Source organism: Dama dama, chromosome 10 (genome assembly GCF_033118175.1).
Source record: "Dama dama isolate Ldn47 chromosome 10, ASM3311817v1, whole genome shotgun sequence".
Classification (NCBI taxonomy): domain Eukaryota; kingdom Metazoa; phylum Chordata; class Mammalia; order Artiodactyla; family Cervidae; genus Dama; species Dama dama.
Genome location: NC_083690.1, coordinates 26112473 through 26138680, shown reverse-complemented (window position 1 = coordinate 26138680; position 26208 = coordinate 26112473). Strand labels below are relative to the sequence as shown.

Genomic DNA, 26208 nt, shown 5'->3' with positions numbered 1-26208 from the left:
CTGAAAGGACTGATGTTGAAGCTGAAGCTCCAATACTTTGGCCACCTGACGTGACGAGCTGACTCATTGGAGAAGACCCTGATGCTGGGAAAGATTGAGGGCAGGAGAAGGGGATGAAAGAGGATGAGATGGTTGGATGGCATCACTGACTCATGGACATGAGTTTGAGTCAACTCCGGGAGACAGTGAAGGACAGGGAAGCCAGGTGTGCTACAGTCCATGGGGTCGCAAAGAGTCGGACATGACTGAGCGACTGAACAAAGACAGCCTAAGACGGAGGTGGCAAGAGGACTGATTTCAGACTCTGTATTCTACCAGCTGGAAAACTCAGACTTGAATGAAAGGGCCTTCAGGGTAGGCTCTGCCTTTCTTCTCGGTAGCCCTTGGGCCTGGGTCACTGTTGATACTCAAGAAACGTTTGCAGGATGAATGGACCTGTGTGGTTTAACCCTGCACACAGCCTTAGGCCCTTTCTCCACTCATCAGCCACGTTGCCCACCCCAGGATTAGCACCCTAGCATGGCTTCCCATGCTGCTCGACCAGCATCCTTGCCATCTGGATTCTGTCTACTTCTTTAACCTCATCTTGTGCCCAGGATCCCTGGGGCCACCCAGATGGTCTTTCCATCCCTCATGTTCACAATGCTCTCTCTCACCACAGGGCCTTTGCACATGCTGTTTCCTCACTCCTGAGCTCCCACGGCCTAGGCTAACTCGTGCACATTCCTCAGATCCCAGCTTACTATTTTGGGGAAGCCCTCCCAACTTCTCTGACCACATCAAGCCTCCATTCCCAGCCTGCCATGTCACTGTGAATGTCCCCTTCCATGCCCTGGTCACCATGGTGAGCTTGGGACTGTTTGGTAAATTTCCATCTGCCCTGTCAGACGGTGAGCTCCTTGAGGGCAGAAATCCCATCAGTTTTGTTAGATCATAGTGCCCCCAGAGCCGGGCACAGTACCTGCCACACAGTAGGAGCCCAGTACAGATGGAAAGATTAAACAAGTAACTATATGGAGGTGGCTGCACCAGTAAGCCACAAGGTTGGAAATGGACACTTTATGTCACTATCACGAGGATTCACATGGATTCAAGGAAAAGGAAGTGATCCAGTGACACCCCCATTCTTTTGCCCTTGTTCCACCCCTGCTCCAACAGGGAGCATTTCTTAAAAAAAAATTTATTTATTTGGCTGCGTCGGGTCTTGGTTGGAGCACGCAGGATCCTCATTGCATCATGCAGGATCTTTCACTGCAGTGCACAGACTCTAGCTGTGGCATGTGGGCTTAGCTGTTCCATGGCACGTGGGATCAAACCTGAGTCTCCTGCATTGCAGGGCGGATTCTTAACCATTGGATCATCAGGGAGCATTTAGGAGTGAATTTCTGTGGTCCCAAGGCAAAACTTCCCAGGTGAGTCATTCATTTGCCCAGAAAGCTCAAAGCGAATGAATCTCTGTCTGATATCTGGCTGAACTTCTCTTCCCTTAATGGTCTCCCATCAGCAGGACCAAGTCCAGTGACCTCTTCCACCCTTGGAGAATTGGGGGCCTACTTTAGAGCTCTTCTGGGTGGCTGTAATCCAAAGAGTCACACTTGTTGCAACTGTTACAGAATGCCAGCATGGTAGCACTGGAAGAAGGAAGTCTGGATTCATGGCATTCCACACACTTCAGCTCAGATGAGGAGGCAGAAGCTCAGGGAGGTTGAAGATATCTGTGTGGCCAGGAAGTGAGGCCAAAGCAGAAAACCACCCTGGAACGTGGCTTCCTCTCTTGTCATTTCCAACATATGTTTCATAACTCGGCCTCGGATCCCTCTGCTCTTCATGATGCCAAGGTAGCTCTGAGCATCTTGGGGGCAGATGAGACAGATGGGTGACCAGAGTGGTTCTGGATGCATCATAGCCCCTCACAGCATCAGTAGCCTGCAATACAGCCACAGATTCCTCCCTCTGAGTCCTTGCCTCTGTGCCACGTGATCTTATTGCTTCTCTTATTGCCATACAGAAGTGGCGTCTCTTTCTCCACTCTCTGAATCTGGGCCATGTGATTTGCTTTGGCCAATGGAACAGAAGCAAATGCGAAACCAGCAGAGGCTGTAAAACATGTGGGCAGGGGGCTCTGGCCCATCTTTCTACACTTGGGAGTCTTGCCACCGGAAAGAGCTAGGCTAGCCTCCCAATCACCGGCTATGTAGTTAAAGACATCTGAGGTTGTCAGCTGCCAGCCCATCTGCCAGCTAACCAGACATAAGAGGAGGCCCCACAGAGGCCAGCTATGCTCAGATGTGACGAAACGCCCAACAAAGCTATTGAATTATGATGAATCACGATTAATGGTGATTATGATAGGCCACTAAATTGGGGGCTGGTTTGTTTAGCAGCAGAAGCTAACTGATACATTCCTTTTCATGGTGAGTCTATGTTCAATTATCTCCTCAGAGAAACAGGAAGTGTTAGTTGCATCCAACTCTTTGTGACACCACAGGACTGTAGCCTGCCAGTTTCCTCTCTTCATGGAATTCTCCAGGCAAGAATACTAGAGTGGGTGGCCATTTCCTTCTCCAGGAGGTCTTCCTGACCCAGGCATGGAGTCTGGGTCTCCTGCAGGGGAGGCAGATTCTCTGCCATCTGAGCCACCAGGGAAGCCCAGAAGCCCTGAGCTCAAATAGCACCCTCTGCCATCGCTCCCAAAACTCTTATTCTGCTTTATTTTCTGTCATCCAACGAGATGTTCTACATTGATTTGCTTATTATTTTGCTTATTGATTTTCTTATTTATTTTCATCAGTTTTTCCCACTTAGATGGAAGCTCCCTGAGGGCAGAAACTCTGTTGACAGTGTTTACTGTTTTATTCCAAGATCCCAGAACAGTACCTGAAAACAGATGGTCAGTTAAGGCTTTAAAAAAAAAATGATTGATTGATTGAAGAGTACATGTTTAGTAACCTGTAGGTAAATCAATCAAAATACAATCATTTGAGTTTCACCAAAATCACAGCCAATGGTAAACAGATATTTATTGCCACTAATGTAACAAGTGCTATTCATACTGTTCATGGGGTTCTCACGAATATTCATTGGAAGGACGGATGCTGAATCTTAAGCTCCAATACTCTGGTCACCTGATGCAAAAAGCTGACTCTTTGGAAAAGACTCTGATGCTGGGAAGGATTGAAGGCAGGAGGAGAAGGGGACAACAGAGGGTGAGATGGTTGGATGGCATCACCAACTTGATGGACATAAGTTTGAGCAAGCTCCTGGAGTTGGTGATGGACAGGGAAGCCTGGCGTGCTGCAGTCCATGGGGTCTGTACAGCAACACAACCAAGCCCTGTTCTTGGCACTGGAGATTCAGGGGTAAATATCAATACACAGTAAAATCTCTCTAGGAGCTTCCATTGCGGTGAAGACAGACAATGAACACATAATAACAACAACAACAAAAATAAGTCAGATACTTCCACAGAGTGATGAATACCATGAAGAAAAGTGAAAGGGATGGGATAGGGAGTGACTAGGCAGGGGTAGGGGTAGTCACGGAGGACTTCTTAGAGGTGGTGACATTTAAGCTGAGACCTGGGTGATGAGAAGGAGGCCGCCATCCTGTAGCATTTCTGGAAGAATGTTCTCGGCTGAGAGGACAGAAACAGTAAAGGCCCTGGAATGGGAACACATTTGATTTGTGGTTGGAACTAAGTGACCAAGGGAGAAGGTGGAGGAAAATGAGATCAGAAGGGCAGGTGGGGGGGGCTAGATTACGTCAGGAGGTCTGGATTTTCTTTTCTTCAAAGAGGAGCTAGGGAAGCCTGGATTTGGGAGCAGAGAGAAGACACGATCTGACCAGTGTCTTGGAAAGCGCACTGGGGTTGGAATCCATAAGGAGGCCAGGGAGGACGCTGTTGTGATCCCTGTGGCTGGGACAAGGTGGGTAGTGGTGGAAATGGGGCAAAGCGGACAGATTCAGGGTCAGTACTGGAGACAGCAATACCAGGACTCTAAATGGCCTGGAAGGAATTGAGGGAAAGAGAAAATTTTCCTGACCCAAGGGACAGAGCGCCTGTGGGTACCACATTCCTGAGATGGAGAAGGCCTGGAGGGGGAGGAGGGAGCCAATTTAGATCAGGGGGATCCCTGTGATGAAGAAACGCCACCTCCCTCGCAAAACAAGAGGCAGCACCCCAGATTCTCCCAAGCCGCCCCTACTTTGTTTGCCTGGCAAGATGCACTGTTGTTGTTCCATTGCTAAGTCATACCCGACTCTGCAATTCCATGGACTGCAGCGTGCCGGGCTTCCCTGTCCTTCACTATCTCCAGGAGTTTGCTTAGATTCATGCCCATTGAGTCGGTGATGCTCTCTAACCATCTCATCCTCTGCCACCCACTTCTCCTCCTGAATCAGGGTCTTTTCTGATGAGTCGGCTCCGAGATGCACTGAGATACCATCTAATCTAGGGTTGCTGCGAAAGCGATTACTCTCCTCTTTGAGCTAATATCCATGTTCCATATTCATTTTCCTCTGGTGTATCAATTAGTATTTATATAAATGGAAATTAATTTTGTTATTTCTCTCCCATGTTTCAACTCTCTCAGCTCCTTTCCTATTCATCACTGGTGATATTTGCAAAACTTCTAAAATTAGTGTCATCTGCAAATTAGCAAGTCATATATCTCCTTTCAAAACATTAATAGGATTGGCCGTATTTACCAACCCCAACGCATCCCCCCTGGGTCACTTTATCAAAGCGCTCTTCATGTGCACAGGCTGGGAGAGCACATTTAGGATTTGGGATACAGGGAGGAAAAAGGCAAAGGTTCAGAGAAGGCAGCTTTGGAAATCACAGGTCTCAAAGTGGGCAGAGGGTCCTTGTTCAGCAGGTTCTTCTGCCATCCTACACAGAGAAATAATGCTTTACTTGCAGCAAAAAGGTCTGGGAGCTCTGCTCCGGGGCAAAACTCCCCAGGGCATTGAAATAACATTTCTGAGAAAGGTCAGAAGCCGGTTCAGCAGGAAAAACATTTACAGACAGCATCTCCGGGGGAAATCATCAGATGGAGGGGACACTGGATGCTTCCGGCCAGCCTTCCTTCCTTCTTCCTCTGGTTACGGCACTCTAGCCTTCTCTGAAGCACCATCAGGGTGGCTGACTCCCCATCCATGGCTCTAAAGATGGGCCTCTGACCCAGGCTAGGCCAATCCATGTTTTCCATCCCTTCCCTCCCTTCCCACCAAGGCGAGCGACAGTGATTAGTTAGGCTTGGGCACGTGAGCCAGGTGAGCAGACTTTCCAGGAAGACTGTTGGACTTACTGGGAAACAAAAGCTCTTTTACCTGGGATTACAAGGTAGAGCTTCAAGGAGCTCCCATGTGGACAGGGTCTGAATGGGAGACAGACTAGAGACAGAGAAACGGGGCAGAAAGACAGAGGGAGACACCAAGCCTTGATGACATTGTTTGCACACCTGGATCCGGCAGTGTGGGAAACTAGCAACCCCTGATGTTTTTAGTTACATGCACGCGTGTGTGCTCAGTTATGTCTGATTCTCTGTGATCCCGTGGACTGTAGCCCACCAGGCTCCTCTGTCCATGCAATTCTCCAGGCAAGAATACCGGAGTGGGTTGTCATTTCCTCCTCCAGGGGATCTTCCTGACCTACAGATCATCTCCCGAGCCTCCTGTACTGAAGGCAGATTCTTTCTCGCTGAGCCACCAGGGAAGCCCTTTGAGCTACATAAGCTAAGAACTTTCCTTTTTTGCTTAACTCAGTTTGAATTCAATTTCCTCTATCCCCACCCCGAATCCTGACCAACCTAGGGGAGCCCAGACTAAACCAGAAATGACTGCTGTCTCCCAGTATTGTGAGATGCGGACTCTTCCCAAAGACCTCTCTGGAGTGTGTTGAGTGGTGAGGACCTGGACGGTGAATTCAGACAGACTCGGTCCCGTCCTTGACCTCGTACTAGCTGTGTGACCCCGGGTGGCTGTCTCCATCTCTCGGAGCCTCAGTTTCCTAACCTCATCTGGAAAATGGGGAGAATAAGAGCTGGAAGTGAGATAAGGCAGGGAAAGCCCCAGCACAGGGCCTGGATGGGGGAAAGAAACCAAGTCTCAAGCCGGGCCCTGGCCTACATTGTGCTGGCTTTCAAATCACTCGGTTGTCCCCGAGTCCCAAAGTAACTGAGAGAGAAAAGTAAAGGGCTGAGGATTCAAAGGGAAGGCTTCTTCCTCTCTTCTCAGAGGTGATTTGTGCTTGTGGAATGAGGGAGGGGGAGCTGAATTCTCACTGGGCACCATGCGGATGGGAGCAGGTCACAGCGAGGCCTTAAGAAGGGGGTGTGGTGGACACCGTGGGACACCCCCCAGATCCCACCTACCACCCTAGGGGTGACGTGCTGGGACTGGTGACACGCTGATGACCCCCCACTGTGACTGCACTTGGTGTTGCCCCTCCCCAGCCCGTATCAGGTGACCTATTAACACAGGCGTGTAAAAGCCCAGCCCCCTTACTCAAGACAACTTCAAGAGGCCTTTGCGCTCCCTGCGGGGCTGGCAGAGGCCTTGGTGTGATTGCCCCATGGCCCATTTCCCTGTGCCCAGCCCTGCTTCTTGCCCTCCCCCAAGAGCACGCCCCAGTAAACTCCATCTCAGAGGCTGCTTCTTGGGAATCCAGACAGTGGCAGTCGACATCCTTTTAAAGGGCAGAGATGGAGAGTGAGGGCACGCCAGGTGGGCATGGCCTGCACAGAAGCTTGGGGGGGGCGGCGGGGCGGGGGCTTAGGAGATGGGGGTGGGGAGGAGTGGAGCAAAGAGGAGGCTAAACTTTGACACCTTAAGTCGTTCTGGAGATGATGGTGGGGAGGTGGGGAGGGGGCGTGACGATGGCATGGCGCTTCTCTTCCTCTCAGAAGATAACTGGAGATGGATGGCGGGCACAGGGTGCAAGAAAGAGCAGGAGGGGAGGTGGCAGCAAGCAAGCTGGCAGAGCCTTGTGAACAGGGAACGGGAGGCAGAGACCACAGCCAATGTGACCGGGGCCCAGGGGTCCCCTAGGACTCAGGCAGAGGTGGGGAACGTGTGTCGAGTCAGAGAGGACCTGGCCCGAGGGGCACACGGGCAGAGGACAGAGAACAGACACAGTGAAACCCATACGGGATCTGCCCAGAGATCACCAGCCAGCAGCCAGCTGGGCAAACACACATGTGTTATGTTTGGCTCAATGAGTGTTTTTACATTATTGTAAAATTAGTCACCAACATTTAAAAACCTGAAGATTTCACGTAAAAATTCCAGATTTCTGACTTTTTAGGAGAATGGGCACCTGGGCCGGTACTCCTGATCCCCCACCCCAGCGGGAGCGGGAGGACGCAGGCTTCCTCTGCTCTAGCATCTGCTCTGCAGTCCAGTCTGAAGGGGCAACTTGAACCCTGGACCAAGAGATGCCCAGGTCTCTCTGGCTCTTACGTCTTCTTGCTCTATAACTCCGGGGCTCCCACTGCAGCCTCCGGGGTCAGGGCTGCCGCTAACACATCAGATGTCTGTGTGTGGCCCTCTGGGAGGGCACACTGCCAGGAGGACCCCTCCTCTGAAGGGCTGCAGCCCTGCCGGGGCCAATGAGCCCAGCACCAGCCGGTTTAAGCCCTGACTTATCCCAGGTCCTGGTGCCTCTGAGCATGGTACAATCTCCTCCACTGTCCTGGGAAACCCTGTCCCAAGTGGCCATGACCCCCTCCCCACTCCCGACCCCCGAAGGTCCTCCTTCCTGCGACACTGCCCCAGGGGAGGGTACTCACAGATGCCGTAATAGACGCCCGGCTCTGGTGTGGTGACATCAGGGACAGGGGGACCGGGGGGCAGCTCTGGCTCCAGGCCCTGCACACAGGGTGGGGGAGAAGCAGAGGGAAGGGGTGATTCTAGTGATACCCACACAGCTGGCTGGCCATTCTTCCAGCTACTGCTGCCTACCCCGTGTCCCAGGTAAGTCCCGGCGTCTTTTCCGGTGTTTTGTTTTCTGCCTTGGTGGGAGCCCCGTGACTGGTAATACGGGCGGGCCCAGAAACCCTCCTGCATCTGATGTCTTTGCCGGAGGCTCTTACTGTTAGGGAAGGTGTTGGACACTAATCAGCTCAGGTGATCAGATTTTCTGGACCAGGGAAGGACTCTATCTAGTTTATCCAATGAGCTGGAGGAAGGAGGGAGTGAGAGAGAGATCGGGAGGGAGGGATGGAGGGAGGGAGGGAGGGATGGGGGGAGGGAGGGATGGGGGGAGGGAGGGAGGGATGGGGGGAGGGAGGGAGGGAGGGAGGGATGGAAGGAAGGAGGAGAAAGAATTCAAACATAGAGAGTGGTTCTCAACCCTGGGGCCTGTGCATCTGCATTAACAAAAAATCTTTTGGCCGCTCCGCAGGGCATGCGGGATCCTGGTTCCCCAACTAGGGATCGAACTCATGCCTCCTGCATTGTCAGTGTGGAGTCTTAACCACGGGACCGCCAGGAGAGTCCCCCTGCATCTGCATTTTTTAAACCTTCCCATGATTCCCATGGGCAGGCAGATAAAGAACCCCTGGTCTATAGACAGAGTGGGCCACCACATCCTGCTCCTTGACCTGTGTAATAGTAAACTTTTCTCATTAGATCTCTGCACTGTAAATCAGGGTACAAGAGCCTGTAGTTCTTGACAGACGGGAAAGTGTTAGTTGCTCAGTCATTTCTGACTCTTTGCGACCCCATGGACTGTAGCCCACCAGGTTCCTCTGTCCATGGGATTCTCCAGGCAAGAATACTGGAGTGGGTAGCTATTCCCTTCTCCAGGAGATCTTCCTGACCTAGATAGGAAAGCTGAGATGCAAAGAGAGGTGAAGCCATTTGTCCGGATCTTAGAGCTTTAGTGGAGATAGTGTTTGGGTACCCGATGACACCCTAATGACCCCTCAGTCCAGTCCCTTCAGGCCTCTGCCCGGCTGTGGGGAGGAACAGGAGGAAGGCTGTCTGCCAGAAGTTGCCCTCTGACGCTGAGCAGCCTCGGGCCACCGGGAACACTGCCACCCTAGAGCCCACATGCCTTCTCTTGCCTTCCCTGACCCCCCGACCTCCCTGAGCCTCCTAGGACACCCCCTGGTGGATGGACAGACCTGGACACCTGGGTGAGCCCCCTGCTAGGGGTGTGACCCTGACACGGCCCCCATGAGCTCACTGTCCTTATTTCTGAGACATGGGAAAGTGATCCCTCTCTGCCCCTCACAGGACTCGATCAGATCAGAGTCTCTGAGCAGGAACTTCACCACGTGGAAAATGGTGGGTGAGTGAAAGGCTTTGAGGCCCTCTATCAGCTGGAGGCCCACGCAGAGAAGCCAGAACACAGACATGTTCTGTGGCCCGTAGAAGGTTTGAAAATGCTATGAATTGGTGGCCAACATTTTTTTTTACTGGGGAGACTTTACATAACAATCCAGATTTCTGGCTTTCTTTGAAAGAATCAGGACAATCACCGGCAACAGGCTAGCTTGTCTGGTGAGGGGAGGACAGGGGTCTTTCCTCGCCCCTTCCCCATTTCACGTGGTGCTTTGCGGGCCCCTGCAGGTTGCAACCTGTGGACATGGTGGGATCCACAAGCCGTATCACTGCCCCGTCTTGGTCATGACTTTCCTGTAGCTGAAATCTTTTGTCCTTGGTTCCTGGTTGGTTGTTTCCACTCTTGTCCCCACCCTCTTTAACTATGTCCTCTTTCTCCTATGGCCTCAAGAACATTCCCGGAGACCCTGGCATCTCTTCACCTTGACCACTGGTCTTTGACTTGGGCTGATCCCTGTCCTGAAGGTCATCTTTCATTTTCGATAACTAGTCCATTAAAAGCACAGACTTGGGATTTCCCTGGTGGTCCAGTGTCTAGGACTCCACACCCCCAATGCAGGGGGCCCAGGTTCGATCCCTGGTTGGGGAACTTGATCCCGCATCCAGCAACTAAGACCTGGTATGGCCAAATAAACAAAATAAATAAATATTTGAAAAAAAGAAAAGCACAGACTTGGTAGAGTCTTGCATTCAAGTTCGAGCCTTGTTACTCCCTCATGATGTGTCCTTGGATAGGTCCCTTAGCCTGTCTGAGCCTTGGTTTCCTCAATAGGGATATTATTAATCATCTCTACTCCAAGGGCTGTGAGGAGGGTTAAACACCAAGACAAGTGCTCCACGACTGATCACGACATATGCCCAAGAAGTGACTACCAGGATCATCATTATTTTAATTCTCAAGTCCACCTATTAAAAGCATTTGCAGCCCTTCCATCAAAAAAAAAAAAAAAAAAAGAAAGAAAAAAAACAGTGAGTGATCAAAACACAACCCAAAGCAAAAATTCCCCCGAGACTGCCAACCTCTAAATTACAGAGATGACACAGAACTGATTTTCCCAGCTTTGATTAAAATTTGAATACTTTCTTCACTTTGGTTTAAAAAAAAATAATAATTAGAGAATGAAATACGACACACAGCACAAAAAATGAAGCAGAAAAATGGGAAATGTCAAAACAGGAGCACCAGCAGCTTATGGGACATCCATCTTCATTCCTCCTGCTCTACTCTGAGTCAGGAGCAGAAATCTATCTGGGGTGCTGTCCCCATTGCCCCCCACGCCGCTCCCCTCACCACCAGTCCTACCCGGTCATCAGCCCATGAGCCGGCCTGGGTGTATGGCCTCTCCTCCCCCTGGCCATCGGCTGTGCTGGGCCTCCTCAGCGCCTCCTCACTCTGCAGGCTGCACAGGCTTTCCACGTCCAGGTCAAACGTCGCATCGGAACAGAAGATGGCCTCGAGAATATCATCGTCGGTCGTGAATAAGATCGTGTCGCCAAAGTGCTCTGGAGCTGACAGGGGGACCGGGAAGACGGAAGAGTCAGCTCATCACACATCCCAACGATGAGCAGATCGGGAACCTAAACCCATCAATCTCTGGGCTAGGAAAATCCCAACCCACTAACAAGTCTTGATTTGAGTAACTGAGGCTTATTCTTCTTTACATCTTTGCAAATGGAATTCATGGATTGTAAGAACGATATAGATTTAACGAAGGCACCTGTTTTAATGAGGGTGGCTTCCCTGGGGGATCAGACAGTAAAGAATCTGCCTGCAATGCAGGAGACCTGGGTTCCATCCCCGGGTTGGGAAGATTCCCTGGTTGAAGTGCATGACAACCCACTCCAGTATTCTTGCCTGGAGAATCCCATGGACAGAGGAGCCTGGCGAGCTATGGTCCAGGGGGCCCCACAGGGTAGGACACAGCTGAGTGCCTTAGCATAATCTAATGAGGATCACTGTGATCTGTCATGAAATAAGGGATGTTTCGAAGGCACCGGTGAGGCATTGAAGCTGATCCTGCTGGTGCCCTACACGGATCTTTTGCTGGTCCTTGTAGGGGGCTTTGCCTGGAAGGGTGTGGGAGCTACGTCCCCCAACCAGGGGAGCCTAGGGATTCCAAAGCCTTGCTCCTTTGCCATTACGCAGGACAGATCCTGAAATTTACACTCCCGAGCTCCCCTTGGGATCAAGCTGAGGCTGGGCTTCCCCTGAAAAAGCTTCCTTTCTAGCTTCTCCCCCGACCCTTCCACATCCTACACCCCTCCCTGCCCTACAGGTTCTCCCGAGAACACTCTCTCCATCAGTCACTTATGGAAGGATTCCCCTCGTCAGACTCAGGCCCTAGGAAGCTAAGCAAGGCTGGTACCCAGAGGAGGCATCTCAGTAAAAGGCTAGCTCTTGCACACCCCGCTGCAAAAGGCAAGAATAGGGCCAGGTCGAGGAAAGCAGAGGAATCTATCAGAGCCTCAGCAAGTAGCGGGTAGGGGCTTCGAGGACATTCTTACAGCCATACTGTACCTCCCGTCAGGGTTCCGGAGGCCTTGGCAATTTCTCCCTTAAAGATGCACTGCGCATCTAGCAGCATCGTGATGTCCTTCACGCCCCGGAAGGAATGGATCCGTGATTTATTGTAATTCCAGATCCTGATCAGGGCGACCTGGCAAGGCTGTGCGAAATCCATGGAGATGGAGTGGGACTTGCCCGGCGTGAAGGGGGCCAGCCAGACGTGCATGTCGTCCTGGGTCCTGTTCACCCCATCGATGAGGTTGCTGACCACGCGGGGGTCTCTCCCGTAGGCCGGTAAGATATTGATGTCCGGGGGGTCGGCCTGAATGTTCTCGACTCTCACTGGCTCCCCCTTGGAACTGAATATTTCTATCCCGTTGAGGCCAACGTAGTGCCTGTCCCCCCACGTGGACTTGATGTCGATGACCAGGTGCTGTCCATAGGGCAGGACGGGGATTTTGAAGTCACCCCCATCGTCTGTCTCCAGGGAGCCGTGGTCCTGCCCTTTCACAGGCTCCGGCTTCTCCTCCTTCCAGGGGGGCGGCTGGTCGCTCTGCCGGCTGCTTTTCTGCTGCTGTAGGAACTCATCCAGGATGTCGCCCTGGAATTCCATGTTGGAGATGCGCCCCCGGTGGGAGCGGTCGAAGGCCGTGAGGGAGTCCCACGATTCGTGCAAGGTGTGTTCCTGCTCACTGTGCCACCGGGGCCGTGGCGGCATCTGGGTGGACCAGGTGTCTTCTGGAAGGAAGGACACAGGAGGGGTGAAACTCCACTAGTGGTGCGTGAGGCAGCAGGGACCCTTAAACCTTGTCTCAAACGGCGGCTCTCAGCTGGGTGGGGGTCACCCTCAGGGGCATATTCTAGAAACCGTGGGTGTTTTTCTAAAATCTTTTTATTTCATATTGGAGCATAGCCAATTTCCAGGTGACAATAGTGGTAAAGAACCCGCCCACCCTTGCAGGAGACATAAGAGATGAGGGTTCAGTCTCTGGGTCAGGAAGACCCTCTGGAGGAGGGCATGGCAACCCACTTTAGTATTCTTGCCTAGAGAATCCCCATGGACAGAGGAGCCTGGCGGCTACAGTCCATGAGTCAGACACGACTGAATTGACTTAGCATGGATGTGTAGCCAATTAACATGGGCTCAGATTAACATGAGCCAATGGACATGTAGCCAATTAACATGGGTGGGTAAAAAACCCACCTGCAATGCAGGAGACATGGGTTTGATCCCTGAATCGGGAAGATCCCTTGGAGAAGGAAATGGCAAACCACTCCAGTATGCTTGCCTGGAAAATCCCTTGGACAGAGGAGCCTGGTGAGCTACTGTCCACAGGGTAGCAAAGAGTTGGACACAACTTAGCAATTAAACAACAACACAGCTGATTAACAATGTTTGACGGTTCCAAATCAACCCCAAAGGGACTCAGCTATACATATACACACATCCATTCTCCCCTAAACTCCCCTCCCATCCAGGCTGCCACATAACATTGAGGAGAGTTCACTGTGCTATACAGTAGGTCCGTGTTGGTTATGCATTTTAAATATAGCAGTGTGTACTTGTTGACCCCAAATTCCCTATCTCTTCCCCCGATTCTTCACCAGTGGGTGGTGTGATGCTTTTGGCTGTCTCCGTGCCCACTGGCCCTGTTGATACTTGAAGGGTGGAGCCAGGGATACGACTAGGAATGGTCCAGGCACAGAGTCTGGTCTCCTGTCTCAGGCACCCTTCAGGTTGGTAAAAAAAAAACTGTTTGTGGTCACCCAAGTCTGGAAACTTGTTGTTTTACAAAGAGACAAGTATTTTTTCGATATACTTTGGATTTTCTAAAAATGCGACGACCATGCAAATCAAGGGAACATTCCTCGGTTGTGGGAGAACCTTTGCCGGAAGTCATCCCCGCTTCAGAAACTCACCTGACCCAAAGCGATGCGGCTGCCTGCGGCGTCTGAGTCAGCAACCCCAGGGTCTACTCTGGAGGCTGTCACAGCCACGTGACTCTAACGGGGTTTTTCAAAGACTGCCGAATGGCAGGTGGAAGGCTTGTGAAAGAATGTTATGTGGGGGGGTAAAAAAAGCCAGATATGCCATTTCATATGTGGCCTCTAGTGTGGGCAGCATGTCCCAACGTGTTAATATCACTTCTGGGTGAGGAGTAGGAAAGACTTGAACTTTCTTCTTTGACATCTTCTCTTCTAAGTTCCCTACATGTATTATTTTTATAATCAAGGACAAAATTCTATTAAAAAAGCCAAACGACCCAGGTATACTACAAGGTAGGGAATTTACTTCTACTTGTGATGAAATTGATTCCAAGAGCCGAGTTTATGTCTGGAGCATGTGGAGAACAGGGGCCTGGCCCTCAGGGGGTGGCTCTGAAGGCCCTGCCCTCCTCCTTGTAGGATATTAAAGCCTGCGCATGTGCATCCAGCAGTGGCCGGCCCCCCCAGCTAAGCCATGGCTAACTGACATCTAAGGGTGTCATTCTGGAAAAACAGCAGCTGACGACACTGGCATTCTGTTTTCTCTCCTTTCATCTCATCCTCTGCCCTGTACTCCATTTTCTGCCTGTCTCCTAGGGGGCCTGACTCCATCAATTATCTCCTCTCTCCAGAATCTTCAATCACTCCTTCCCCACTGGCATCTCCCCTCTCTCTGCCTGCAGACATGCATAAATCTCTCCTACCTGAAAGAAAAAGGAAGCTGACCTGATCTTGTGGCTCCCTCCAACTGCCGTCCTATTTTCTCCCTCCTTTCATTGCAGACACGGCATCCTTGTGACCACCACCCTCTCTTTACCCGCTGTAACCCAGCTCCTCTGTGCAGAGCTGTGACTTTTTGCCAGCCCAAGCTCCACTTCTCGTCGGAACAAAAATCCCGATTTCTCTTTGGGTACCCCTTACTTTTAGGCCATGCAGCTCAGGTGAATGCTGACAGCATCTTTCCAAGCTGGGTTCATGAAAGGAGCTATGGGAAAGGAGAAGCCTCTCTTTAAACCGGTGCTGCTTCCTAGGAGGTACTAGTGGTAAAGAATGGGCCTGCCGATGCAGGAGACATAAGAGACCCAGGTTCCATCCCTGGATCGGGAGGGTCCCCTGGAAGAGGGCATGGCAACCCACTCCAGTATTCTTGCTCAGAGAATGCCACGGACAGAGGAGCCTGGTGGACTACACTCCGTGGGATTGCAAAGAGTCGGACGTGACTGAAGCGACTTAGCATGTGTGCATGCTGAGCTGGTAGGATGGAGGGGTGGAGTGGTCAGTGGCCATTGGCTACATTGTGGGGATAGGAGAGCGTGGTTGAGAATGAAGTGGGTGCATGTGAACTGAAAGCTGGAGAGTCCTGATGACAATCATATGATCCCCTGGATCCAGCCATGCCTGAAGTCAAACCCCTGGTGGTTTTCTGTACCATGCATCCATAAGAGTCTTGTAATTCCCACCACCCCACCACTGAAGCAACTTTATCCAAGTACACAATGACTCCAAGCACACAATCTTTCTCTGTCCTCTGTCCCTCCTTGACATCCCAGGCAAGTTGGGTGCCCCCTCCACCAGCTCAGGAGACATCTCTTTCTGGTTCGCCACTCTCCCCTGCCGACAGGGCCTCTCTGTCACAGTGCCCTCCGCTCCTCCCGGTGTTCTAACTCGGGTTGCACCAGAATGCCTCAGCCCCCTCCTGCCCTCCCCCAGCACTCCCTTCATCCAGCTCCTGGCTCCCGTGCAGGCCCCGCTCACTGTCATAAGCCAAGTTCTGGCCTCTCTCCCTGGGGTACCAAATTTCAATCCTCATGATCCCTTGGAACATCCAGACATGTCCACTCTGTCACTTCCAACTCCAGATATCTAAAGTGGAGTTGATCAAATCCTCTAATTGGCATTATTTCTACTATACCAGTGATTCAGATGGTAAAGAATCTGCCTGCAAAGTGGGAGACCTGGGTTAAATCCCTGGGTCAGGAAGATCCCCCAGAGAAGGGAAAGGCAACCCACTTGAATATTCTTGCCTGGAGAATTCCATGGACAGAGGAGCCTGGCGGGCTACAGTCCATGGGGTCTCATAGAGTGAGCGACTAACACTTTTCACTACGATACTGAGAATAAAGATGATCTAACCCCTCACTGTGCCCCCAGGGCGCTGAGTGTGACCCCCCGCCCCCAGCCTCAGCTGACTTCTCCAGCCTCACCTCCCACCCTTCTCTCCATGAGCATCCGACTCCTGCCACGTCAGCCTTTCATTCTACCCACACAAGTCTCTCCTGGCCTCAGAGACTGCCCTCACGGTGCCCTTCTGCCAGGAGCGCTCTTGCCCCAGAGACCTACTACACCGGCTCTTCTAGACACCCTCCTTCTGGGAGAGGCCTTCTCTGCCCTCTCCCCTGCTGCATCCCAGGGCCTGGCACAGAACCGGTGCCTGGACGTGCTCCTAAGTATATGTCAGTAGAGGGATGGGGGCTTGGCACCATGATCACGTCCCCCCTGTGCTCAGGGCTGGAGGCCGAGGGACTCCCCCCTCCACCTGTCAGTCCTCCTGCACCTCCTCACCACCCCCCACTTCTCATCTGTCATTAACAAGACCCCAGGAGTCCCTCCCATCCTTGCCTCCAGGCGTGAGGCTTAACATCTGGCACAAGGAACTTCCCATATGGATCGTCACCACCTCAGTTTATTGTGATTTGATTTCCACTGACTGAAATGAATGGGCCGGGCTGGTCTTCAAGGGCACGGAAGGAGAAAGAGCCGAAAGTCCTGTGTGTCAGGAACTCAGCGCGCCTTTCTCTGCTGGAGTGTATAAGAAAGGCAGGACTTGGCTTTCATCCCTTGTCTGCTTTCTGACCCACTCTCCCGTAGAGAGGGACGACTGGGTTTTAAAAATGGAGAGGTGTAGGCTTCGCCCTGGACCTCTCAGATGTGACAGCAGGCTGGGGCCAAGTTTCCCTCTGTTTGCGGTAGGACAGGCGACTTGTTAGTCCTTGGGAGTCAGGCAACTGCTGGGATCAGTGCTTCGTCCTGTCCGTCAACATTGCTCCCCGCAGATCTGAACGGACAACAGAAAGCTACTGCTTTCATCTGCAGTCAACACGGGTTGGGAGGGACCAATATGAGATGACGGGACTGAAGTTTCAAAACCATTCCTTGGCGGAGGTTAACATGAACGGCAACGTTCTGAAGTTCACTTTATAAAAACCACTGGCACCACCATGGAGTGTTAGTTGCTCAGTCACGTCCGACTCTTTGCGACTGCATGAAGTGGGGCCCTCCTGTGTCCTCTGTCCGAGGGATTTTCCAGGCAAGAATACTGGAGTGGGTAGCCTTTCCCTTCTTCAGGGGATCTTCCTAACACAGGGATCGAACCCAGGTCTCCCGCATTGCAGGTGGATTCTTCACCATCTGAGCCACCGAGGAAACCCTGAGGTCGGCACTAATTGCTACTAAAAGGGGAAGTGAAAAAGCACATAGTGAGATGCAACAGAGCCACGTTTATTCTAGGTGAAGAGCCACAGCTGATAGGACAAGAAGGCGACATCTGACCCAAGCCAACCAATCAGCTTCTGTCTTTGGAATTGGGGTTTCCCTGGTGGCTCAGCTGGTAAAGAATCCACCTGCAATGCGGGAGACCTGGGTTCAATCCCTGGGTTGGGAAGATCCCCTGGAGAAGGGAAAGGCTACCCATTCCTGTATTCTGGCCTGGTGAATTCCATGGACTGGATAGTCCATGCGGTTGCAAATTGGACATGACTGAGCAAATTTCACTTCACTTCACTCATGTCAGAGAGAGAGACTACAAGGCCACTTCCTGCTATTTGCACAGAGTTGAGAAAACTGATCTCAGGAGGAACAGTGAGGGAAAACGGACCTGCAGAGAAGCCGAGGGAGGGCCCAGCAGTCCTGGAGAGTTTAGGAGAAGCATCCTTGGTGCCTGCTGGCTTTCTGGCTCCTCCTTTCAATCCCATGTGATGCTTCCTGTCTTTGCAGGGCCAGAGGCTTCTCAAATAACACCCCCTTACTGCTCAGACTGGACTGATGAGATTTCATTCACCTGCAGCTAACTGAGCCCCGATAAAGACATTTCCAAAATGCAGATGTCCTTACAATGAGATACTCCATTGGACAAAAGGATTTCCAGGCTCTGTCTGATGATGACAGCAGGATTCCAGCCCCAGGGAGGAACTTGGGCAGTCATTCATTCTACAAGCACTGTTGGAGGGCTTGACCCGAACCTTTCCTGAAGGGCATGGCTGTGGGATTTGGCTCTATGTAATGAGTAATTTAAAATTTCTAAGCAACTCTCCTTTTTAGCACGACCAGCTTAACAAGCATGAAATCTCAAGAGCTCAGTTCTTAATGTGTGTTGAGCCAAGCAGTGAAATGCCTGGAAGGAAATTAAAGTGAGACAAAGTCTTCTGATCGTGGACAAGTTAGAAAAATGCCCATCACCTCATAACTCCCAGCGGTTCTCTAGGTCTGTTACCAGGAAGGCCTGGAATTGCCTAAGCCTTCTGGGGGCAGGTGGCTGATAACAGCAGGGCGAGCAGGGCATTGTGGGTAGCAGCATGAAGCATGGATGTTGGAGCCGGGCTGTGGGTGACGTTCGGTCGCTTCAGTCATGTCTGACTCTGTGCCCCATGGACTGTAGCCCGCCAGGCTCCTCTGTCCACGGAATTTTTCCACCAAGGATACTGGAGTGGGTTGCCAAGCCCTCCTCCGGGGTATCTACCTGACCCCGGGATTGAACCCGAGTGTCCTGCGTCTCCTGCATTGCAGGCAGGTTCTTTATCACTGAGCCACTGCGGAAGCCAGCAGGGCTGCTCGGCCTTAAATCCTGCTCCAGCCCTTATTGGTTGTGTGATCTGGGGAAAATTACTTAAACCTCACGTCTTCTTTTCTTTTTATAATCATATCAGTTTCAGGTGTATAGCATAGTGGTTCAATATCTGCATACACTAAAAAGTGATCACCACCATAAATCTAGCTCCCATCCGTTACCATAAAATTGACCTCCGTCATCCATTTCACCCACACTTCAATCATCTTGCACTCTGGTGACCACTAGTCTTTCCATATCTGTGAATTTGTTTTTATTTTATTCTGTTTATTAGAGTCTACATATGAGTGAAGTCATCAGTATTTGTCTTCCTCTGTCTGACTTCTTTCACTTAGCATAATACCCTCAAGGTCCTCTCATGTACATTACATAGTACATATATTACTCCATGTATATATGTACCATATCACATCTTTATTCATTCATCAACAGACACTTAGGGTTTTTTTTTTTTCCATATCTTGTCTCTTGTAAGTAATGTTGCAATGAACATGGGGGTGCGTATAGCTTTTCAAATTAGTGTTTTCATGTTCTTCAGATAAGTACCCAGAAGTGGCATACCTGGGTCATTTAGCAGTCTATTCTTAGTATTTTAAGAAATCTCCATGCTGTTTGCCATAGTGACTGTACCAATTTACAATCTCACCAACAGTGTACAAGAATTCCCTTCTCTCCCCATCCTCTCCAACATTAGTTATCCCTTGTCTTATTGATAGTAGCCATCCTAACAGGTATGAGGAGGTTTTGATTTGCAGTTTTGTGGTTTTGATTTGCAGTTCCTTGATAATTAGTGATACTGATCATCTTTTCATGTACTTGTTGGTTATCTGTATGTCTTCTTTGGAAAAATGTCTATTTAGGTCCTCTTCCCACTTTTAAATCCTTTTTTATGTTGTTGTTGTTGTTAAGTTGTACGAGTCCTTTATATATTCTGGATATTAACCCCTTAAAACATATGATTTGCAAATATCATCTCCTATTCAATAGGTTGCCTTTTCATTCTGATGATGGTTTCCTTTATTGTACGTAAGCTTTGTTGATTGATGTAGTCCCATTTTCTTATTTTTGCCTTTGTTTCTCTTATCTTTGGAGTCAGAGCCACAAAAACATCTCTAAGGCTTGTGTCATTGAGATTACTGCCTGTATTTTCTTCTAGGAATTTTATGGTTTCAGGTCTTATAATCAGGTCTTTAATCCATTTTGAGTTAATTTTTGTGTATGGTGTAATACAGTGCTCTAGTTCTATCCTTTTGCATGTGGCTGTCCAGTTTTCCCAACATTATTTATTGGAGAGACCGTCCTTTCTTCATTCTATATCTTTACTCCTTTGTCATTGATTAACAGTCCATATATGCATGGGTGTATTTCTGGGCTTTCAATTCTATTCCATTAATTTATGTGGCTCTTTTTGTATCAGTATCATACTGTTTTGATTATTATAGCTTTGTAGTATAACTTAAAACTAGGGAGCATGATACTTCCAGCTTTGTTCTTCTTTCTTAAGATGATTTTGACTATTTGGAATCTTTTGTGGTTCCATACACATTTTAGAATTATTTCTTCTAGTTCTTGAAATATGCCATTGGAATTTTGATAAGGATTGCATTAAATCTATAGATTGCTTTGAGTGGTGTGGACATTTTAAGAATACTAGTTCTTCAAACCCATGAGCAAGGAATGTCTTCCTTTTGTGTGTCTGCGTCTTCTTTAATTTCTTCCATCAGTGTTGTGTAGTTTTCAGTGTCTTTCACCTCCTTCATTAAATTTATTCTTAGGTATTTTGTCTTTTTTGATGCATTGTAAATGAGACTATTTTATTTCTCTTTCTGATAGTTTGTTATTAGTGTATAGAAATGTCACATATTTCTGTATATTAGACTTTGTATCCTGCAATTTTACTGAATTCATTTACTAGTTATAGCAATTTTTTGATAGAGTCTTTAGGGTTTTCTATTTCAATATGTAGTATCATGTCATCTGCAAATAGTGACAGTTTTTATTTCTTCCGTTCTGATTTGAATGATTTTTTTCTTTTCCTTGCCTAATTGCTATGGCTAGGGCTTCCAATGTTGAATGAAAGCAGTGAGAATGTGCATCCTTGTCTTGTTCCTGATCTCTTAGAGGAAATGCTTTCAGCTTTTCACCATTGAGTTTAATGTTAGCTGTGAGCTTTTCGTATATGGTCTTTATTGTGTTTGAGGTATGTTCCCTCTATACCAATCTTGTTGAGAATTTTTATCATAATAAATGCTGAATTTTGTCAAAAGCAATTTTTTTTACATCAACTGAGATAATCATATGATTTTTATCCTTCATTCTGTTGTATCACATTGATTAATTTGTGGATATTGAATCATCTTTGCATCCCTGAATTCAGTTCAGTTCAGTTCAGTCACTCAGCAGTGTCTGATTCTTTGTAACCCCACGGACTGAGGCATACCAGGCTTCCCTGTTCATCACCAACTCCTGGAGATGCTCAAATTTACGTCCATCGAGTCGGTGATGCCATCCAACTGTTTCATCCTCTGTCACCACCTTCTCCTGCCTTCAGTCTTACCCAGAATCAGGGTCTTTTCTAATGAATCACTTCTTTTAATCAAGGGGCCAAAGTATTGGAGTTTCAGCTTGAGCATCAGTCCTTCCAATGAATATTCAGGACTGATTTCCTTTAGGATGGACTGGTTGGATCTCCTTGCAGTCCAAGGGACTCTCAAGAGTCTTCTCCAACACCACAGTTCAAAAGCATCAATTCTTCGGTGCTCAGCTTTGTCTTTTCTTTATCTTTCACATCCATACATGACTCCTGAAAAAACCATAGCTTTGACTAGACAGATCTTTGTTGGCAAAGTAATGTCTCTGCTTTTTAATATGCTATCTAGGTTGGTTATAGCTTTTCTTCCAAGTAGCAAGTGTCTTTTAATTTCATGGCTGCAGTCACCATCTGCAGTGATTTTGGAGCCCCCCAAAATAAAGTCTCTCACTGTTTCCACTGTTTCCCCATCTATTTGCCATGAAGTGATGGGACTAGATTCCATGATCTTCATTTTCTGAATGTTGAGTTTTAAGCCAACTTTTTCACTCTCCTCTTTCACTTTCATCAAGAGGCTCTTTAGTTCTTCTTTGCGCTCTGCCATAAGGGTGGTGTCATCTGCATATCTGAGGTTACTGATATTTCTCCTGGCAATCTTGATTCTACCTTGTGCTTCATCCAGCCTGGCATTTTGCATGATATACTTTGCATATAAGTTAAATAAGCAGGGTGACAATATACAACCTTGACATACTCCTTTCCCTATTTGAAACCAGTCTGTTGTTCTATGTCCAGTTCTAACTGTTGCCTCTTGACCTGCATACAGATTACTCAGGAGGCAGGTAAGGTGATCTGGTATTCCCATCTCTTTAAGAATTTTCCACAGTTTGCTGTGATCCACAAAACCCTACTTAGTCATGGTGTGTGATCCTTTTAATGTACTGTTGGATTAGGTTTGCTAATATTTTGTTGAGAATTTCGGCATCTATATTCATCAGTGATACTGGGCTGTAATTTTCTTTCTTCTTTCCTTCCGTTCTTTCTTTTGTGGTGTACTTGTCTAGTTTTGCTATCAGGATAATACTAACTTCATAAAATGTTTGGAAGTTTTCCCTCCTCTTTAGTTTTTTGAAAGTGTTTGAAAAGATTAGATATTAAATCTTCTTTGAATGTTTTATAGACTTCACCAGTGAAGTTATCTGGTCCTGGGATTTTGTTTGTTGAAAGATTTTTGATTACTGTTTCAATCTCCTTACTAGTAATTGGTCTATTTAACTCTTCTATTTCTTCATGATTCAGTCTTAGAAGATTGTTTGTTTCTAGTAATTTGTTCATTTCTTCTAGGTTGTCCAATTTATGTGTACAATTGTTCATAGTAGTCTCTTATGATCTTTTGTATCTCTGTGGTATTAGTTGTAACTTCTCTTTCATTTCTGATTTTATTTATTTGAGCTCTTTCTCTTTTTTTTTCTCGGTTAGTCTAGCTAAAGGCTTCCCAACTTCATTTGTCTTTTCAAAGAATCAGCTCTTACTTTCACTGATTTTTTTCCTATTTTATTTTAGTCTCTACTTCATTTATTTCTGCTCTGGTCTTTACTATTTCCTTCATCTACTAATTTTGGGCTTCATTTGTTCTTCTTTTTCTAGTTCCTTTAGGTGCAACATTAGGTTGTTTACTGGGGATTTTTCTTATTTCTTGAGGCAAACTTGTAGTGCCATGAACTTCCCTCCTGGAACCACTTTTGCTATGTCGCACAGATTTTGGTATGTCATCTTTCTTGCTTGCTTTTTTAAAATTCTATGTATTTATGCTGCTGTGCACAGGTTTTCTCCAGTTGCAGTGTATGGACTTCTCCTGCAGCAGCTTCTCTTGTTGCCAGGCATAGGCTCTAGGGAACATGGGCTCAGTGGTTGTGGCTCAAGGGCACTAGAGTGCAGGCTCAGTAGTTGCGGGGCACAGGCTGGTATGTGTCTGTTTGGGTTCATCTTATTCAGAGTTCTCTGGGCTTCCTGGATCTGGATGTCTGTTTCCTTCCCCAGGGAAGTTTCCAGCCACTTTTCCTGCAAATAATTTTTCATGCCCTTTCTCTTCCTCTGGGAGCCTATAATATGAATGTTATTCGTCTTGATGTTCCAAAGCACCCTTAAAATATCTTTATTTTTTAATATTCTTTTTTTCTTATGCTGCTATGTCCCTGGGTGAGTTCTATTGCTTTGTCTTCCAGCCTGCTGATTTGTTCTTCTATCTCATCCAATATGCTATTGAACCCTTCAAGTGTATTTCTCGGTTCAGTTATACTTTCTGTTTGATAATTTCTTACATTTTCTATCTCTTTGTTGAAGTTCTCACTGGGTTTGTCTATTCTTCTTCCAATTTCTATGAGCATCGTCTGACCATTTTTTTGAACTTTTTACCAGGTAGATTATTATCCTTGTTTTGTTTAGTTCTTTTTTGGTAGTTTTGTCTTGTTCTTTCGATAGGAATATATTCCTGTTTCCTCATTTTGCCTAATTCTCAGTGTTTGTTTCTATATGTTAGGTAAATCAGCTCTCTCGGTCTTGAAGGAGTGGCCTTACGTAAGAGATATCCTTCAGGGTTCAGAAATGCAATTCTGCCTGGCAACCAGAGCCAGGTGCTCAAGGCGTGTCCCCTTGTGGGTTGCAGGCATGCTCTTGCTGTGGCAGGGTCATGGGTGCTGCTATGTATTGGGGGCAGGGCTAACCCCTGGAAAGACAGCAATGCTGACCCGGATGGCTGCTGGGTTCTAGTGGGCAGGGTTTACCACCTATTCAGCTGTGAGGCCTGGCTGAGGTGCAGGGGTGGGTAGGGTTCTAAGTGGGGTGTGCCAGCTGGTGCTCAGACCAGAGGGAGAATTCCAAAATGACACCCACAGGCACTGGGATCAGCAAAGTAGCCTGAAATTGCAAAAATGGCTCCCTCCGGTTTCTCAGTTCCCAGGGAGCATCCAAAATTGTTCCAGCAGATGCTTTGAGATTAGTACTTGGGTCCCATTCACCTATGGTCCATGCACTTTTTAACCCAGCATTTTTGTGCTGGTTTTCAGGTTGAGTGAATCTGTGAGTGAACCCTTTAAAAGCTAGCTTTCCATTCTCTGCAGTTCTACAGTTTGGGGTGTATCCTTCATTGGTTTTCAAAGCCAGATGTTGTGGGGGCTCATCTCTCATGTGCAGGATCCAAGAATTGGGGTGTCTAATGCTCAAATTCCTTAATCCCCAGAGAAAGTAACGGTACCTGTGTAATCCTCCCATCTGTAGATTGTCATGGTTGGGGTGTGGCTTTCTTCCTTAATGAGATGATCTCTCTGCCTCCCATACCCACCTTGATGTTGTCATTTTACCCTTTCCTGTGGAGACTTTGTTCATCCAGCTTTCAGGTCCTTTTCAGGGGGGAATATTTCACATGCAATTGTAGTTTTGTTGCGTCCGTGGGAGGAAGTGAGTGGGATCTTCTTATGCCACCATTTTGAACCTTCCATCTTATCCTGCTTTCTTACCTCACATTTTCTTTTTTTAATTCATTAATTTATTTTTGGCTGCACTGCATCTTCACTGCTGTGCATGGGCTTTCTCTAGTTAAAGGCGAATGAGGGATATTCTCTGATTGCAGTGCACAGGCTGCTCACTGCAGTGACTTCTCTTGTTGCGACTTGCAGGCTCTAGTAGTTTTGGCGCACAGGCTTAGTTGCCCTGCGACACGTGGAATCTTCCCAGAGCAGGGATCGAACCCATGTCCTCTGCATTGGCGAGTAGATTCTTAACCACTGGACCACCAGGGAAATCCCCACATTTTCTTTATCTGTAAAATGGGGCTGGTAGGAGAATTAAATGAGCCTGTTTGAGTAACATGCCCAGATGACAGCCTGGTTTACTGCAAACATGCCATGCATCCAGCCATTGCAATTCTTTCTTTTCATCATTCTTCCCACACACTGCAGGAGACCCACCATGAGTCAGGCACCTGGGGCCTGGGGTGTGTGTGTGTGCTAAGTCGTTTCAGTCGTGTCCAACTCTTTGTGACACCCTGGAGTACAGCCCACCAAGCTCCTCTGTCCATGCGATTCTCCAGGCAAGAATACCAGAGTGGATTGCCATGCTCTCCTCCAGGGGATCTTCTCGACCCAGGGATTGAACCCGTGTCTCATTATGCCTCCTGCCTTGGCAGGTGCGTTCTTTACCATTAGTGCTACCTAGGAAGCCCGAGGTCCTGGCGATCCCAACACAAATAAGACCGGCCCCTGTCCCCAAAGAGCTTCTTGGTCCTTTTCTTCCACTCTGCGCTCCTCCCTGATACACAGTCTCAGGGTTAAGTCTTGGCGGGGTGGGCAGCACAATCTGTAAGGCTGAGGAGTCAGAAACAGAAGCTCTGCCTCGGAGAAGGGAGCCATCTCTCACCATGGAAAGGCACTCAAGAGTCTGCGGGAACCGCTCTGCCCTAAGTGACATCGAGGGTCTGAAAGAGACCACAAACTCTCCACATTTCCAAGTGTAACTCTGGCAAAATGCAGACCTTTGGAGTCTGTCCATTAGACAAGAATAGTGCAGGTGCTAATGTAATTCACTAAAAATATATACATGGGCTTTGCATATAGCTTATACCATCATCCCATGATGCTGCCGCTGCATCACAGAGTGGGGACGCTGCTGCTGCTGCTGACAACAACAGTAATAAACAGCAGCAGCAAACATCTGTTGGGTGTTCTTATGTGCCAGACTCAGTGCCAAATGCTGCCCGTGTATGATCTCATTTGAGCCTCCCAGCTTGTAGCCCACCATGAGTTGGGTATTATCTGCCTCCTTCCAAATGTGGAAATGGAGGCTCCGAGGGATTTCAGAACTTGCCCACAGTTTGGGTTGGCAGTGGGGAATCAGGATAAACGTTTGATTTCAGAGCTTGTGCTTCTGTGTGGTACAGAGTGGGGATAAACCCAGAGGCTCTCGAGGTGAGCCCTGCCTTGATAGGCCCAGGAGCTTTGT

General features: G+C 48.5%; 1 protein-coding gene across 4 annotated transcripts in view; it reads right to left on the bottom strand.

Annotated features, from left to right (window-relative positions):
• Window positions 1–26208, bottom strand: part of KATNIP (katanin interacting protein) — a 228715-nt gene that overhangs the window by 19235 nt on the left and 183272 nt on the right. For all 4 annotated transcript variants that reach the window (XM_061153071.1, XM_061153072.1, XM_061153073.1 and 1 more), the window contains 3 exons: window positions 11867–12592; window positions 10652–10857; window positions 7791–7869 (listed from right to left, as the gene is read on the bottom strand). In XM_061153071.1, coding sequence (XP_061009054.1) covers window positions 7791–7869; window positions 10652–10857; window positions 11867–12592 — 1011 coding nt within the window. The remainder of the gene's footprint in view (window positions 1–7790; window positions 7870–10651; window positions 10858–11866; window positions 12593–26208) is intronic.